This window comes from Microcaecilia unicolor, unplaced genomic scaffold (assembly GCF_901765095.1).
Source record: "Microcaecilia unicolor unplaced genomic scaffold, aMicUni1.1, whole genome shotgun sequence".
Lineage (NCBI taxonomy): Eukaryota > Metazoa > Chordata > Amphibia > Gymnophiona > Siphonopidae > Microcaecilia > Microcaecilia unicolor.
The window spans coordinates 754,752-771,213 of record NW_021963668.1 but is presented as its reverse complement, the minus strand read 5'-3'; the positions used below and the strand labels follow the sequence as shown (position 1 = coordinate 771,213).

General features: G+C 46.2%; 1 protein-coding gene across 1 annotated transcript in view; it reads left to right on the top strand.

The window, feature by feature from the left end:
* Positions 1–3,272: 3,272 nt before the first annotated feature.
* Positions 3,273–16,462, top strand: part of LOC115459552 (5-hydroxytryptamine receptor 5A-like) — a 38,974-nt gene continuing 25,784 nt past the window's right edge. Inside the window, exon 1 of the mRNA XM_030189364.1 lies at positions 3,273–3,986. Within this exon, the coding sequence (XP_030045224.1) occupies positions 3,273–3,986 (714 nt within the window). The remainder of the gene's footprint in view (positions 3,987–16,462) is intronic.

The window sequence follows — 16,462 nt, the reverse complement described above, 5'->3', positions numbered from 1 at the left end:
CATGTTTTTATAAAATACTAGCACAAATCCTGCAGAAATAGTGGCTAGATCAAGGCTGTGGATATTTACGCATGTCTAGCAGAAGGCATATTTTATAAAATACACTTGTAAATTGTGACATCATCCAAATGCCTCCCCCGAATGTGCTTACTCTAAGGTTGTGTACACATCTGTGCCTAATTGTACTGCATGTACTTTTGCACCTCAGATCATTTGATAGGGGGGGGGGGGGGGGGGGCTTTTATACATACATATGAAAAATCCTTCGTAAAATTTCCAGCTGCGAAACTGGAGCTTTCTCAGCAATGACTTTAGCTAAGAAGATCTTGTGATCCTCACTGCTCTCCTTGTCTGCTTTAATCACTAGGGATACGTTTCATCTGATTTCCAGAGGATACCAATTGTCTGATTGGCTCCACTGATGCCGATGAGCTCTGATCCCTCCAGGGCTGCCGAGAGGGGGGACAGGGGGGGACAAAATTCCCCGGGCCTCCGGGGGGGCTTGGCGCCACTGCCGCAGTCCGGCCCGCCCGCCCTCCGTCGCTCCCTGGCACTGACCTTAAGCGTTTCCCTCACCTTTCCTTCGAAAGCGCAGCAAGCAGCAGCAGACCACTCCTTCCTTCCGTGTCCCCCCCTCGCCTGACGTAACTTCTGCGAGGGTGGGGCAAGGAAGGAAGGAGTGGTCTGCCGCTGCTTGCTGCGCTTTCGAAGGTGAGGGAGACGCTTAAGGTCAGTGTAGAGGGTCCGGGGGTGGAGAGAGGGCCCGGCCCAGTGGTGGGTGGAGGGGGGTCCGGCAACCTCAGGTGGGGGGGGGGCCCAGGGGTGGCCTTGTCCCGGGCCTGGATCATTCTCTCGGCGGCCCTGGATCCCTCCAACAGAAAGTCTCCAGTGCCCAAATTCTGATACAGCACTGGTAAAGCAGAGTGAAACTAATAACGCTAAGCAAAGACAAAGGGCTTTGATTTTTTGCCATCTTCTGGTGCCAAGGTGCCCAAGAACCTAAGGGCGTGCTGCTGCTATGCTGTCCACCAAGACAACACCCATAAGACTTATAGACCTTGCTGGACATCAGGCCATCTCATTTGCCTCTCTCTTCACGTCTGTGGCCTCAACTTCTGGCTCACACAGGCAGCTCATCATCTGAGGACCACCAGGTTGGCTGAAGTCTGTGCAAGGAGAATTATTCCAGCCTCTACATGGAGCAAGAGGTATTTTCTGGATACAGATCTGGAGGGAGTCTGTGTTTTTCGTCTGCCACAAGAAGATTGTCTAGCTGTTTGTTGTTGTTCGAGAAGTTTTCCTCGGTTCCAGAAGTGTGAGTCAGACAATCTGATACTTTGCTGTATCCATAAGGAAGATTTATTACTTACTACAAGATAAAGTGTAATCAAATTTTTTTTTGTTACATTTGTACCCCGTGCTTTTCCCACTCATGGCAGGCTCAATGCGACTTACATGGGGCAATGGAGGGTTAAGTGACTTGCCCAGAGTCACAAGGAGCTGCCTGTGCCTGAAGTGGGAATCAAACTCAGTTCCTCAGGACCAGAGTCCACCACTCTAACCACTAGGCTGCCAGTTATGCCTTTGCTATAGTTCAATAAGTCATTATAATTTCCGAATGTTTCTGCTCAGCCTTCCCTTTGTCGGTCAAGAGTGGGAACCTGAAACAGGGGAGGGAGGTGTAAATTCCCTAGGCAGTGCACACCTCCCTACAGCATACATAGCCCAGGCCGGGATTGAAGAACAGTTTGCCATAAAATCATCAGATGGATACCTTCCATGAAACTGAAGATTTCTCCAGCTCCAGGCACAAGAGGCAAATCTCTTTCATCGTAGAAATACCTTGCACATAAAGAAATGACAAAGTTTCAACTAAGGAAATAGAGCTTTTTCACCGCTTCCCCATCTATTCATGGAAATATTCCTAAGCTCTGAAATCAGTTGTCACAGATCCAAAATCAGACTCCAAGCAAAGCCTGACCTAATTTGATGCCGCTGAAATTTCAAGAGCATGATAGAACATTTCTTAAGGGATTTGTACACTTGTATATATTTTTTTATTCATAAACCCGAACATCCTTCCATGCAGTATTGTTCCAAAACCGAACAGGACCAGAAATCTGAAACCGCAAGTTACCACAGATCATTCAGCAAAGGAATGCATTAATACAGCGGAGCTTCTTCCCCGCCCCCCCCCCCCTCCCTCCCTCCGGTTTCTTCGGTGCTTTTCCCAGTCGGACAACACAGAGACACCCCAAAGGTTTCTCTGCCTACTTACCCTCTGCAAACAAGAGACCGGTGCAGTCTTGCATCGCTCGAGTCGTTCAAAGGCAAATCAGCAGCCGCTTTCCTTGCGTTTCGGAACGGGTCAGAGAGAGCTCAGCAGTTTCGGCAGATGCCACGCTTTCCCTTTTCGTCAAAACCGGAGCCTACCTCTACGGTATTGTGCAAGCCACATGGAACCTGCAACTAAGTGGGAAAATGTGGGATATAAATGTGTAAAATAAATAAAAAGGGACAAATGGCCGCAGTTGGACTGGTGCAAAGAAACAGCGCGGCTAAAATCAATCCCAGACCAATATGCGCTTCTTTTTCATTCGAATGGCAAAGGACAACGTTCGGCATCTCTTCCTTCACAAAAACTTCCAGCTGCTTCCTGCATTTTAACCAGGGAGATTCACACGAATGAAACAGCTTTTCCAGTGCGGGTTTGTTATTTATAAGCGCTATTACTCATTTTCAACTTTGCCATCACCGTTCGAAGAAAATGCACGTTTAAACTGGAAACCAACAAGCCCCTGGAGAATCACGTCTCAGATTTACCTCTGGGATCAGGAGGAGAAGACGGAAAGTTTTGGCTGGAATTGGAGGGCCGGTTCGGAGGGGCTCCCCCCCCCCCCGCCCCCTCCCCCCCACACCCCCTTCCTCCTCGTTGCTGCCTGAGCCCAGCGGTCTGATCTTTTTCGCGGGTTTCCCTGTGATCCGCTTTTAACCCGGCGCGCTGCTTGACCACTTGAAGAGCATTTCCATTCGGAGGATGGACGATCGGCCCTTCAATCGCCTACAGGACACTTTGAAATGGAAATATAAGGGAGCCGCCGCTCGCTTCGATCCGCCTTCCAGAGCCGGAGAGCCAAGGCACATGGCAAAGGAAGCCCTGAGATGGGCTCCAGTTTGACTTTCCCCCCTCTTTCTGTGCCTAAATTAATAATCCGAGGGGAAGGGGGAAGAATTGTGGGGATCCCCTTTCTTAGATGCATCTGCTTGGAGCAATGGCCACGGTGATGGACATCAACGGGTCAGCGGTGGGGGTCAACTACAGCTCCGAGGACAGCATCCTCCGGAGGGGCCCCTTCTCCATTTTCAGCATCCTGATCCTAACTTTGCTGGTCATCCTGATCATCGCCACCTTTCTGTGGAACTTGCTGGTGCTGGTGACCATCTTGCGGGTCAAGACGTTCCACCGGGTGCCCCACAACCTGGTGGCTTCCACGGCTGTGTCCGACGTGATGGTGGCAGCGCTGGTGATGCCCCTCAGCCTGGTGAACGAGCTGTCGGGCAGGAGGTGGAGGCTGGGCAGGCTGCTGTGCCAGGTCTGGATCTCCTTCGATGTTCTGTGCTGCACGGCCAGCATCTGGAATGTCACAGCCATCGCCCTGGACCGGTACTGGTCCATCACCAGGCACGTGGAGTACACCTTGAAGACCAGGAAGCGCGTTTCCACCATCATGATCGGCCTGACCTGGGCCCTTTCAGCCGTCATCTCGCTGGCGCCCCTCTTCGGTTGGGGGGAGACCTACACCCCCGGGGAAGAAAACTGTCAAGTCAGCCAGGAACCTTCTTACACCATCGTTTCCACTTTTGGAGCCTTCTACTTCCCACTGGGGGTCGTGCTCTTCGTGTACTGGAAGATTTACAAAGCAGCCAAGTTCCGGATTGGAGGTCGCAGGAGGAACGCGGTGATGCCTCTCCCCGAGGTTGTCCAGGTAAGGGGAACGACGGGGCTGCTGGGGAAGAGATTTCTTTGGAAGGGAGGTACTTCTTTCCGGCTAAGGGTTATCACGATTTTTCCCCCTTTGTTTAAAATAGTGTGGTTGCCCTGCAAGTCCATTTGAATACACAGAAATAACATAATATTTTCACTTTTCACAACGACAACCCCTCATCAGTGAATGGGATACCAAAAGAGACATACAGACAACCCAGAAGTTAAGGTTTTTTGAAATTAAATTTGAGCAGACCCTTTGAAACCGACAAGACAGGACTCAGCTGAGACCTGGGTTCCTTAACACAGTTCCAGCCATAAATTCCCACTGCCTGTCACTTTCTGATCACTCTAACCCTCGCTGCCTCCTGCCCTTTCCCTGTCTCCACACTGTCATCGGAATCCGGTTTATGGTTCACTTGTATTTTCTGCATAGAAATAAGGGCTAATACTTTATGAAAAATACATAATGTACCTTTTTATTTGACTTAACAAACATTATCTGGACCTAGCATCCATTCCTCAGTTCAGAACGAGCAAAAGATTTTCTGACAAATGCCATTTTTTGATCATTCTGTTCAGACCTGGGGAAGAGAGCACAAGCCTCCTAAAAGCAAGTCAAGAAATGTATTAAATTAAACCAATAAAGCAAGGGGTATCACCCTGTATATACCTTCATTTCTTGCATTGCTTTGTTTCAGAAACCATCGTTGGCCCACTGAGCAAAAAGGTATCAAAAATGGGGTTTTATTTATTGTTACATTTGTACCCTGTGCTTTTGTACTCATGGCAGCTTACATGGGGCAATGGAGGGTTAAGTGACTTGCCCAGAGTCACAAGGAGCTGCCTGTGCCTGAAGTGGGAATTGAACTCAGTTCCTCAGGAACTAAGTCCACCACCTTAACCACTAGGCCACTCCTCCACTGTTGCTGCTATTTGAGATTCTACATGGAATTTTGCTATTCCACTAGCAACATTCCATGTAGAAGTCGGCCCGTGCAGATCACCAATGTGGCCGCCTGCACATATGTGCAGGACGTCAGACTCACAGAAGCCTGCGCAGCCTTCTACATGGAATGTTGCTAGTGGACTAGCAACATTCCATGTAGAATCTCAAATAGTAGCAACAGAATCTCAATATTAGCAACATTCCATGTAGAGTCTCCAATAATATCTATTTTATTTTTGTTACATTTGTACCCTGCGCTTTCCCACTCATGGCAGGCTCAATGCGGCTTACATGGGGCAATGGAGGGTTAAGTGACTTGCCCAGAGTCACAAGGAGAGCTGCCTGTGCCTGAAGTGGGAATCGAACTCAGTTCCTCAGTTCCCCAGGACCAAAGTCCACCACCCTAACCGCTAGGCCACTCCTCCACTGTTGCTACTATTTGAGATTCTACATGGAATGTTGCTATTCCACTAGCAACATTCCATGTAGAAGTCGGCCCTTGCAGATCACCAATGTGGCCGCGCAGGCTTCTGCTTCTGTGAGTCTGACGTCCTGCAAGTACGTGCAGGACGTCAGACTCACAGAAACAGAAGCCTGCGCAGCCTTCTACATGGAATGTTGCTAGTGGAAAAGCAACATTCCATGTAGAATCTCCAATAGTATCTATTTTATTTTTGTTACATTTGTACCCTGTGCTTTCCCACTCATGGCAGGCTCAATGCAGCCTACATGGGGCAATGGAGGGTTAAGTGACTTGCCCAGAGTCCCAAGGAGCTGCCTGTGCCTGAAGTGGGAATTGAACTCAGTTCCTCTACAAATATCAGAGATAAAAGCTATAAAAGTTTTAAAAGTGTTGTGTAATATATAGGGTCAGTAGAATGGGACTTTGCAATTTTTGTTTAAATAACTTTAATGTTTTTCATGTTCTACAGCCTCAGGTACCTAAAGTGGGGTATGTGATTTCCGGGGTTAATTACTTTTATAATTGATAAAAGTTTTTCATTTTTAAAAGACATAATTAGTCCATACCTAAGGCTAAAATTTGGTAGGATTGTGCAATTGATATACATAGTAGATGACGGCAGAAAAAGACCTGCACGGTCCATCCAGTCTGCCCAACAAGATAACTCATATTTGCTGCTTTTTGTGTATACCCTACTTTGATTTGTACCTGTGCTCTTCAGGGCACAGACCGTATAAGTCTGCCCAGCACTATCCCCGCCTCCCAACCACCAGCCCCACCTCCCAACCACTGGCTCTGGCACAGGCACAGACCGTATAATTCTGCCCAGTACTATCCTCACCTACCAACCACCAGCCCTGCCTCCCAACCACCAGCTCTGGCACAGACCGTACAAGTCTGTCCAGCACTATCCCCGCCTCCCAACCACCAGTCCCGCTTCCCACCACCGGCTCTGGCACAGACCGTATAAGTCTGCCCAGCCCTATCCCCGCCTCCCAACCACCAGATATCCTTCTGTCTCGTGCTATAAATAAGTTGCATACCTCACTTTTGACACCTTTTCACTCAGCGGGTCACATTTATTTTATAGAGAACATGAAGCCTGCAAAAACTCTGCATGTCCCAAAATGTATAGCTCTACTTGAAAGATGCTGATGGCTCTTGAAACTAGTGCTATAAAATAATGAGTGGAGTGGAACCGGTAGATGTGAATGGCTTGTTTACTCTTTCCAAAAATACTAGGACTAGGGGGCACGCAATGAAGCTACAAAGTAGTAAATTCAAAACAACTGGAGAAAATATTTCTTTACTCAACATGTAATTAAACTCTGGAATTCATTGCCAGAGAATGTGATTAAAGCATTTAGCTTAGCGGGGTTTAAAAAAAGGTGTGGATATCTTCCTAAAAGAAAAGTCCATAAGCCATTATTAAGATGAACTTGGGAAAATCCACTGCTTATTGCTTGGATAAGCAACATAAAATGTATTGTACTATTATGGGATCTTTCTATGTACTTGTGATCTGCATTAGCCACTGTTGGAAACAGGATACTGGGCTTGATGGACCTTCGGTCGGTCCCAGTATGGCAATGCTTATGTTCTTATGCAGGGCTGCTGCCTCCCCGGATCGCGGCTGCCCCCCCCCCCCCCCCACACACACAATCACCACTGTTCCCCCCAGATCGCTGCTGTAATTATTATTATTTATTGCATTTGTATCCCACATTTTCCCACCTATTTGCAGGCTCAATGTGGCTTACATAGTTTTGTTATGACATTGTCATTTTAGGATATCAGATACAATTAGTAATGTGCAGGGATTAATTAAGGGAAGAAAGCAGGAAGTGAATATGGTAAGTGTAGAAGGTGGACTTTCATAACTGGGTAGATTGGTGAGGTGGATTATTGAGGCTACATGTTCTCTTTGTAGGCCTTGTTGAAGAAATATGCCTTCAGAGATTTGCGAAAGTTAGTTATTTTGTCGATTGTTTTCAGGTCTGTAGGTAATACATTCCATAACTGCGTGCTCATGTAGGAGAAGGTAGTGGCATGCATCAGCTTGTATTTTAGACCTTTACAGCTGGGGAAGTGCAGATTGAGAAATTTACGGGATGATCTTGAAATACTTTGTTGGCTGACGGAGATTCCCAGGCCCCACCAGCAGAAGACGTCTTCCTCCAGCGCTGCTGTTCAGTCGATTGCCTGCCCCTGCATCTGCTTTTCCTCTCAGTTCATGCTGTAGGCAAGGACAAATCAAACTCGGGTATACATACAATGTATCACATACCATGTAAATGAGTTTATCTTGTTGGGCAGACTGGATGGACCATGCAGGTCTTTATCTGCCGTCATTTACTATGTTACTCTGTATGTGTCCCTGAGAGGAAAAGCAGCTGCTCAGCTGAACAGAAGAGCAGCTCTGGAGGTGCTTCTCCGGGTCCTCCCCAGCTTCCAAGGGGGAGCCGGCCGCAGCGCCGGAGCTTTCTCTCTCCTGCTCCTGTTGGGACGCGATCACTCAGGTCCCGTGAGGAGCAGGAGAGAGAGAGACCCCGGCGCTGGGCCCCCCCCTTGGAGGCCCGGTCGCGGGGAATTTTGTCACCCTGCCCCCCCCCCCCCCTCAGCGGCCCTGTTCTTATGTCCTTAAGATTTATCCCTAGGAAGTTTCATGTTCTCTGTTTACCGTTATATATATTTAATAACATGTGTTGTTAAACGTGAGATTGCAGAGATCCCTTATGAAACCCTTCAGAATCATGTTCTGTTCTGTCACTTGCAAAGGGATGTTTTAACTAAACTTTCTTTCTGTTAAACCAATTACTGGGGCTGACATTCACTCCTCATTTATCTGCCGCCCCATAAGACAAGAGCAAATTAATATGCATGAGTCTGCATCTTTATCCTCTCTCTCAAGTCATGTAAACCTCATGGGACAAAAGCTACTGTTTTGGAATGTTAATTGCTTAACCAAACACTATTTGGGATATGTGTTTGTATCTAAAGCATCTTAATTTTAATTAACTGTTGTTTTTAATTGGATGGATTATATTTTAGGCTAAAAAGGATGAAAATCTATGTGTATTGATCCATTTGCTAATAATAGTGAGCTGCCAAGATAAAGTGAGGACACAGGCACCTTACATGTTGGAAATAGACATTATGCTGATTTGTCTGTCACTGAGTATTACCCTATATGGTCTATTTTAAAAATTATGATTTTAAGTGTGTTGTGCAGGTTTTTGGCTCATCCATGTGCTAGATTGGAGCTGAAAGTGCAAAACCATTGTGTTAAGCTGTGTCAACAAATGTGCCCATCTGATGACTGCTGTGAAAGAGGTTTACTGTCCAAGCTAATGAACCTGGGAAGAGAGGCTTGGTGTATTCATTTGAAGAAAGACTTTTTCTGGCCTTACAGCTTCCTTCACTTCTTTGGGGCCTCCGCCTTGACCACAGCCAGCCTTTACAAAGTTCTGATGCCATGATCTTTCATTCGCAAGGGGATGGAACGACTTTCCTATGAGGAAAGGCTAAAATGGCTAGGGCTGTTCAGCTTGGAGAAGAGATGGCTGAAGGAAGATATGATAGATGTCTATAACATACTGAGTGGAGTGGAACAGGTAGACATGAATTGTTGTTTATTCTTTTCAAAAATACTAGGACTAGGGGTTATGCAATGAAGCTACTAAGTAGTAAATTTAAAGCAAGCCACAGAAAATATTTCTTCACTCAACAAGTAATTAAACTCTGGAATTCATTGCCAGAGTATGTGGTAAAAGCAGTTAGCTTAGCAGGGTTTAAAAAGGTTTGGATAGTTTCCTAATGTCACGCTTCACACGAAACACTGGATAGTGAGCCCTTGGGCTACTGCCGAGGGCGGCAGCGGCAGGAGGAACACCCACCGGAACAGAAGCCACAGCAGGGAGCAGGAAGACAGTCCACGAATCCAGCAGAACCGGGGCCAGGCAAACAAAGTCAAGGTCCAGCTCCAGGCATGGGTTCCAAGGCAGGCGGCAAACAAAGTCCAGGTCCAGGCAAAGGTTCAAAGGCAGGCAGCAACCAAAGTCAAAGTCCAGGTCCAGGCAAAGGTTCAAAGGCAGGCTGCAAACAAAGTCAAAGTCCAGGTCCAGGCAAAGGTTCAAAGGCAGGCGGCAAACAAAGTCAAAGTCCAGGTCCAGGCAAAGGTTCAAAGGCAGAAACTGAACGTAGCAGGGAAAGCACAGCAACAAACAACCGCAGAAGACACACCTCTGAGGACCTCTGTTGCAAGGCAAACTAGAAACACTTCCAGGTGGTTAATAAGGGCCAACAGCCAGGGAGTTCACCAGGTACGGAAACAGCTGAGTTCCAAAAAGTCTCGAGACCAACTGGCAGGCTAGAAAATCTGGACTGGCATGACTTCTGGAATCGGGAATCCATCAACAGACAGTCCATTGCGACCACCAGGTCTGACCACCAGGGGGCGAGATGAATGAGAGCATGATACCGGGGCAGAGTCATAATACCTAAAAGAAAAGTCCATAAACCATTATTAAAATGACCTTGGGAAAATCCACTGCTTATTTCTAGGCTAAGCAGCATAAAATGTATTTTACTGTTTTGGGATCTTGCCAGGTACTTGTAACCTAGATTGGCCACTGTTGGAAACAGGATACTGGGCTTGATGGACCTTCGGTCTGTCTCAGTATGGCAGCATATGTTCACATTTTATGGTGTAGCCCAATTTCATCCAGCCGTCTCGGTAACAGTCCAGGCTAGGAACAACAGACCAGGGCTTCTTCGTAAACTCAGAGCATGTGCCCCCAAAATCTGGCCACTAGATGTCATAGCTGTGAGATGGCTGAGACTCAGTGGTTGTAAATACTAGATTGCATTCATTTGAAACAAGGTAGGAAATGTCATGTCACTGCAAACAAAAATAAGCAGAAAAAAACACATAGTAGGGAATTCTGTATATGGTGTTTAGTGCTATGCACTATTTCTGCACCAATGTGTTGGCATCGAAAAGCATTATAATGGAAGCAAGGTGCCGAAACGGGCCAAAAATGGCAGATTGGTGCAGAAGTGAATACTACCTAATTGTTTCTGAGTGAATCTGAAAAAAGGGGCGTAACAATGAGAGGAACGTGGGTGGGGCAAAAAACAGTGGAGGAACAGAAAGGAAAACCTCTCACAGATGGTGTCCAAAAACCTTCTTTATTTCGGTAAACTTCAAGATCAATAAACGAGACCTGGCACGATTCATGTTTCGGCCCTACTAGCCTGCATCAGGGGTCTAAAACATAGAAAAATAAACAAATGAAAACCTATACCATATAAATAAATTAAAAAAAAAAAAAAAAAAAACTAAGACATATAGATCATACATAAAAAGTGTGTAAAAAAAGGGAGGGGACATGGGCGGGTCAGGGCCGTTCCCTTAAAATGCACATAGTGTTATAGAATTTGGAGGATCTGTGTCCAGCTTGGATGCTGGGATTACACTGGTTTAAGTTGCTGCAGTGGCGTTCTTAGGGGAGCTGACACCCGGGGCGGATCGCTGATGCGCCCCGCCCCCCGGATGCAGCGCGACCCCCCCCCCGTGAAAGAACCCCCCCGGGTGCACGCCGCTGGGGGGGGTGCTGCACGCGCCTGTCCTTCCTTCGTTCCATGCTCCCTCTGCCCCAGAACAGGAAGTAACCTGTTCCGGGGCAGAGGGAGCATGGACCGAAGGAAGGACAGGCGTACGCACGGCACCCCCCTCCCCCCATTGGCATGCACTCGGGGTGGACCGCACCCACGGCCCCCACCTAGGAACGCCACTGAGTTGCTGTACATGATCGCACCCAAAACTGGGCACAGATTCCAGCATTATACGCTATTCTATAAAGGGCACCCATCCTAGAGCACCCTTTATAAAATACTGTTCAGCTCTGACTTTTTCTGTGCTAATTTCTGAGCACCATTTATTGAATCAAGCCCAAAATGTCACGTCTTTTCATGCGCTCTTTTGAAAGAGTGTGCACTCTTAGCAACATTGATTCCGTGACGACAGAGTTAAAAAAAAAATGAACATGGGAATTGACATGGGAAACCACACGAAATAAAACATTTTCTAGCTGCATGCCCCGGTAAACACGACCTCTGTAGCATTCCTAATTCTGTCTGCCTATGGAATAGTATCTGCACTCGAGTCTGGAAGCCAGAGCTCTAGAAGGTGACTGCTTCGGTTTTGTTTTTCTTGGGGGGGGGGGGGGGGGAGGGTTGTTTGTTTTTGGCCAAAACTGAAACTGCAGCCAAAATTTGCTGCTCAGTTTTGTCTGAAACTGAAACTGGCCACTACTGCCCCGAATCAGCGCTAAGGCCCAGCCCACCCTGTCCTGCCCCCAAACAGGGGCAGTCCCCCTCATACCTCTTCTCCCTCTACCCATAAGCCTCCTGGGCCCACCTTACAATCATTGATGTTCTTGTGGCATAGTTTGGGGGCAGGAATGATCTGTGGTCTCCGCTGTCAAAATGGCTGCCGCAACCTCTACTACTACTACTACTACTATTTAACATTTCTAGAGCGCTACAAAGTGTACGCAGCGCTGTACAAACACAGAAGAAAGACAGTCCCTGCTCAAAGAGCTTACAATCTAATAGACAAAAAGTAAAGCATTTAAATTTAAAATATTTAAGCAGTCAAGCACAAGAGAACAGTCACAGAAGGACAGAAGATGTTGAAGGGTGGTCAGTGTGATTAGGTGTAACTCTGGTTGGAGTAGTGGGAGAAGGTGATAGAAGAATAGAAATGGGTGAGGTAAAGTAATGAGTGGGTTGATAGGGAGGTTATATAAGACATGTCACTCTAGGGGTGGGTGGGTAGAGGGGTAGGGTGGGTGGAAGCAGGAGAAGGTATTCTCTGCAGCCTATCTGTGAGATGGAAAATGCTCTCTGAAGCTGCTGCTATAAGTTGTTAGTTTTCTCTCCCTGAAAGAGATCCAAGCCACACCCACGAAGTTCAAACTGTCAGTGGGGAGGGTGAGGGGAGGAAATGGCAGTGCTTGATGAAAAAGAGAGCTCAGTTTGATAGGAGATATACTATAGGATGTCATTCTGAGGCCAGGCTAAGTCTAAAGCAGGAGAAGGTATTCTCTGCAGCCTATCTGTGAGATGGAAAATGCTCTCTGAAGCTGCTGCTATAAGTTGTTAGTTTTCTCTCCCTGAAAGAGATCCAAGCCACACCCACGAAGTTCAAACTGTCAGTGGGGAGGGTGAGGGGAGGAAATGGCAGTGCTTGATGAAAAAGAGAGCTCAGTTTGATAGGAGATATACTATAGGATGTCATTCTGAGGCCAGGCTAAGTCTAAAGCAGGAGAAGGTATTCTCTGCAGCCTATCTGTGAGATGGAAAATGCTCTCTGAAGCTGCTGCTATAAGTTGTTAGTTTTCTCTCCCTGAAAGAGATCCAAGCCACACCCACGAAGTTCAAACTGTCAGTGGGGAGGGTGAGGGGAGGAAATGGCAGTGCTTGATGAAAAAGAGAGCTCAGTTTGATAGGAGATATACTATAGGATGTCATTCTGAGGCCAGGCTAAGTCTAAAGCAGGAGAAGGTATTCTCTGCAGCCTATCTGTGAGATGGAAAATGCTCTCTGAAGCTGCTGCTATAAGTTGTTAGTTTTCTCTCCCTGAAAGAGATCCAAGCCACACCCACGAAGTTCAAACTGTCAGTGGGGAGGGTGAGGGGAGGAAATGGCAGTGCTTGATGAAAAAGAGAGCTCTTTCACTTCTCTGCTATCCACCTCTACCTTTCCTCTCCACCCGCTGCAGCTATTACCTCTCCTCCTCCCAATTGGCAGCTGCTGTCGCTGTTTCTCCGCTTTCCTTCTACACTCTGTTTCACTCTTCACCTAGTACAATCATCACTTGTCCTCTCATCCATTGCTTCTCTTCCATCTGCTGTCACTATACCTTCTCCTCATTCTCTCATTCAAACATAGAAGAAAGACAGTCCCTTTTCAAAGAGCTTACAATCTGGTAGACAAAAAATAAAGCAAGCAAATCAATTAATGTGTAGAGGAAAGAGGAGAGGAGGGTGGGTGGAGGCGAGTGAATACAAGTGGTTACGAGTCAAAAGCAATGTTGAAGAGGTGGGCTTTCAGTCTAGATTTAAAGATGGTCAAGGATGGGGCAAGACGTAGGGGCTCAGGAAGTCTATTCCAGGCATAGGGCACAGCAAGCCAGAAGGAGTGAAGTCTGGAGTTGGCAGTAGTGGAGAAGGGAACAGATAAGAAGGATTTATCCAGGGAACGGAGTGCACGGGTGTAGGGAAGGACGAGTGTGGAGAGATACTGGGGAGCAGCAGAGTGAGTACATTTATAGGTTAGTAGAAGAAGTTTGAACAGGATGCGAAAACGGATATGGAGCCAGTGAAGCGACTTGAGGAGAGGGGTAGTATGAGTAAAGCGACCCGGGTGGAAGACGAGACAGGCAGCAGAGTTTTGAACCGATTGGAGAGGGGAGAGGTGACTAAGTGGGAGGCCAGCAAGAAGCAGATTGCAGTAGTCTAAACGAGAGGTGACAAGGGTGTGGATGAGGGTTTTGGTAGAGTGCTCGGAGAGAAAGGGGCGGATTTTACGGATATTGTAAAGAAAGAAATGACAGATCTTGGCGATCTGCTGGATATGAGCAGAGAAGGAGAGAGAAGAGTCAAAGATGACCCCAAGGTTTTGAGCTGAGGAGACAGGGAGAATGAGAGAGCCATCAACAGAAATAGAAAACGGGGGGAATGGGGAGGTGGGTTTGGGGGGAAAAATGAGAAGCTCAGTTTTGGTCATGTTTAATTTCAGATGGTGTTGAGACATCCAGACAGCAATGTCAGACGAGCACGCTGAAACTTTGGTTTGGATGCAAGGTAAGATATCAGGGGTAGAAAGGTAGATTTGGGAGTCATCAGCATAGAGATGGTAGGAAAAGCCTCATTCCCTATAAGTGTATATCCCACTCATCCCAGCCACTATTCCCATTCTCATCCACTCTCTACAGCACCACCCAGCATGGCTGGATTAACCATTAAGCAGACTAGGCAATTGCCTTTGGTGGCAGCTATAGTCAAAACAAAACAATAGTTCTAGACGGATACACAAACTAAAAAAAAACATCCATGCCTACTTTACCTACAGGGAGGGAGGGAGCAGTTTTCAAATAGCCTATTCATCCAGAAAAATAGCCACTGAACTGGGTAAATGGATTTTGTAACTCTGCCTCATTATAGATATATAATATATATAAAACCAAGTTTGCAGTTAAAGACATGATGCCTAATTATGCATTTTGTGCAGATTGTTCTCAGAGGGATGCTGAGAACAATCTGTACAAAATGTAGATTGTTGAGTTATTTATTAAAATCTTGCCCTGGGCACCTAACACATTTGCAGTGGCTCTGCTACCCAGTGCTGCCATTCTTTTTCTCCTCCACGTGTATTCCTCTTTTCCACCCTCCAGCCTGCCCCAGGAAAACAATTCATAAGAACATAACAATAGCTATACTGGGTCAGACCAATGGTCTAGTATCCTGGTTTCAACAGTGGCCAATCCAGTTTACAAGTACCTGACAGAAACCCAAATAATAGCAGGTACTATGGATGTCTTTAACAGTAGGTTACAGATTACTAACAGCAGATCAGCAATTTCATGCTTGAGTTCTTTCAGTATCCTTGGATGCATGCCATCTGGTCCTGGTGATTTACTACTCTTTAATTGGTTGATTTTGCTCAGTACGTCTTCCAGATTCACCAAGATTTCTTTCAGTTCCTCTGCACCATTACCCTTGAAAGCCATTTCTAGTACAGGTAGATCTTTTACATCTTAAGAACATAAGAATAGCCATACTGGATCAGACCAATGGTCCATCTAGCTCAGTATCCTGCTTCCAACAGTGGCCAATCCAGGTCACAAGTGCCTGGCAGAAAAACAATTAGTAGCAACATTTCATGTTACCAATCCCAGGGCAAGTAGTGGCTTCCCCCATGTTCATCTCAATAACAGACTATGGACATTTCCTCCAGGAGCTTGTCCAAACCTTTTTAAATCCCAGCTACGCTAACCACTGTTTCCACATCCTCCGGCAGCGAGTTCCCATGTTTAAGTATTCTTTGAGTGAAAAAATATTTCCTCCTATTTGTTTTAAAAGTATTTCCATGTAATTTCATTGAGTGTCCCCTGGTCTTTGTACCTTTTGAAAGAGTGAAAAATCGATTCATCATTCTACACCACTCAGGATTTTACAGACCTCAATCATATCCCTCCTTAGCTGTCTCTTTTCCAAGTTGAAGTTCCCTAACCTCTTTAGCCTTTCCTTACATGAAAGGAGTTCCATCCCCTTTATTATTTTGATCACTCTTCTTTGAACTTTTTCTAATTCCGCTATATGTTTTTTGAGATAAGGCGACCAGAATTGAACGCAATGCTCAAGGTGAGGTTGCACCATGGAGCGATACAGAGGCATTATAATATTCTTGGTCTTATTTTGAATCCCTTTCCTAATAATTCCTAGCATCCTGCTTTTTTGGCCGCCACCACACACTGGGCAGAAGATTTGAACATATTGTCTACAATGACACCTAAATCTTTTTCTTGAGCACTGACTCCTAATGTGCACCCTAGCATCAGGTAACTATGATTCAGATTATTCTTCCCAATGTGCATCACTTTGCATTTGTCCACATTAAATTTCATCTGCCATTTGGATGCCCAGTCTTTCAGTTTCCTAAAGTCTTCCTGCAATTTTTTCACAATCCACAAGTCTTTTGACAACTTTGAATAGTTTTGTGTCATCTGCAAATGTAATCATCTCACTTGTCATTCCGTTTCCCAGATCATTTATAAATATGTTAAGTAGCACCAATCCCATAACAGATCTCTATGGTACTCCACTATTCACCCTCCTCCATTGAGAAAAATGGCCATTTAACCTTACCCTCTGTTTTCTGTCCAATAACCAATTCCTAATCCCCAGAAGGACATTGCCTTCTATCCCATGACTTTTTATTTTCTCAGGAGTCTCTCTTGAGGAACTTTGTCAAAAGCTTTCTGAAAATCCAGATACAT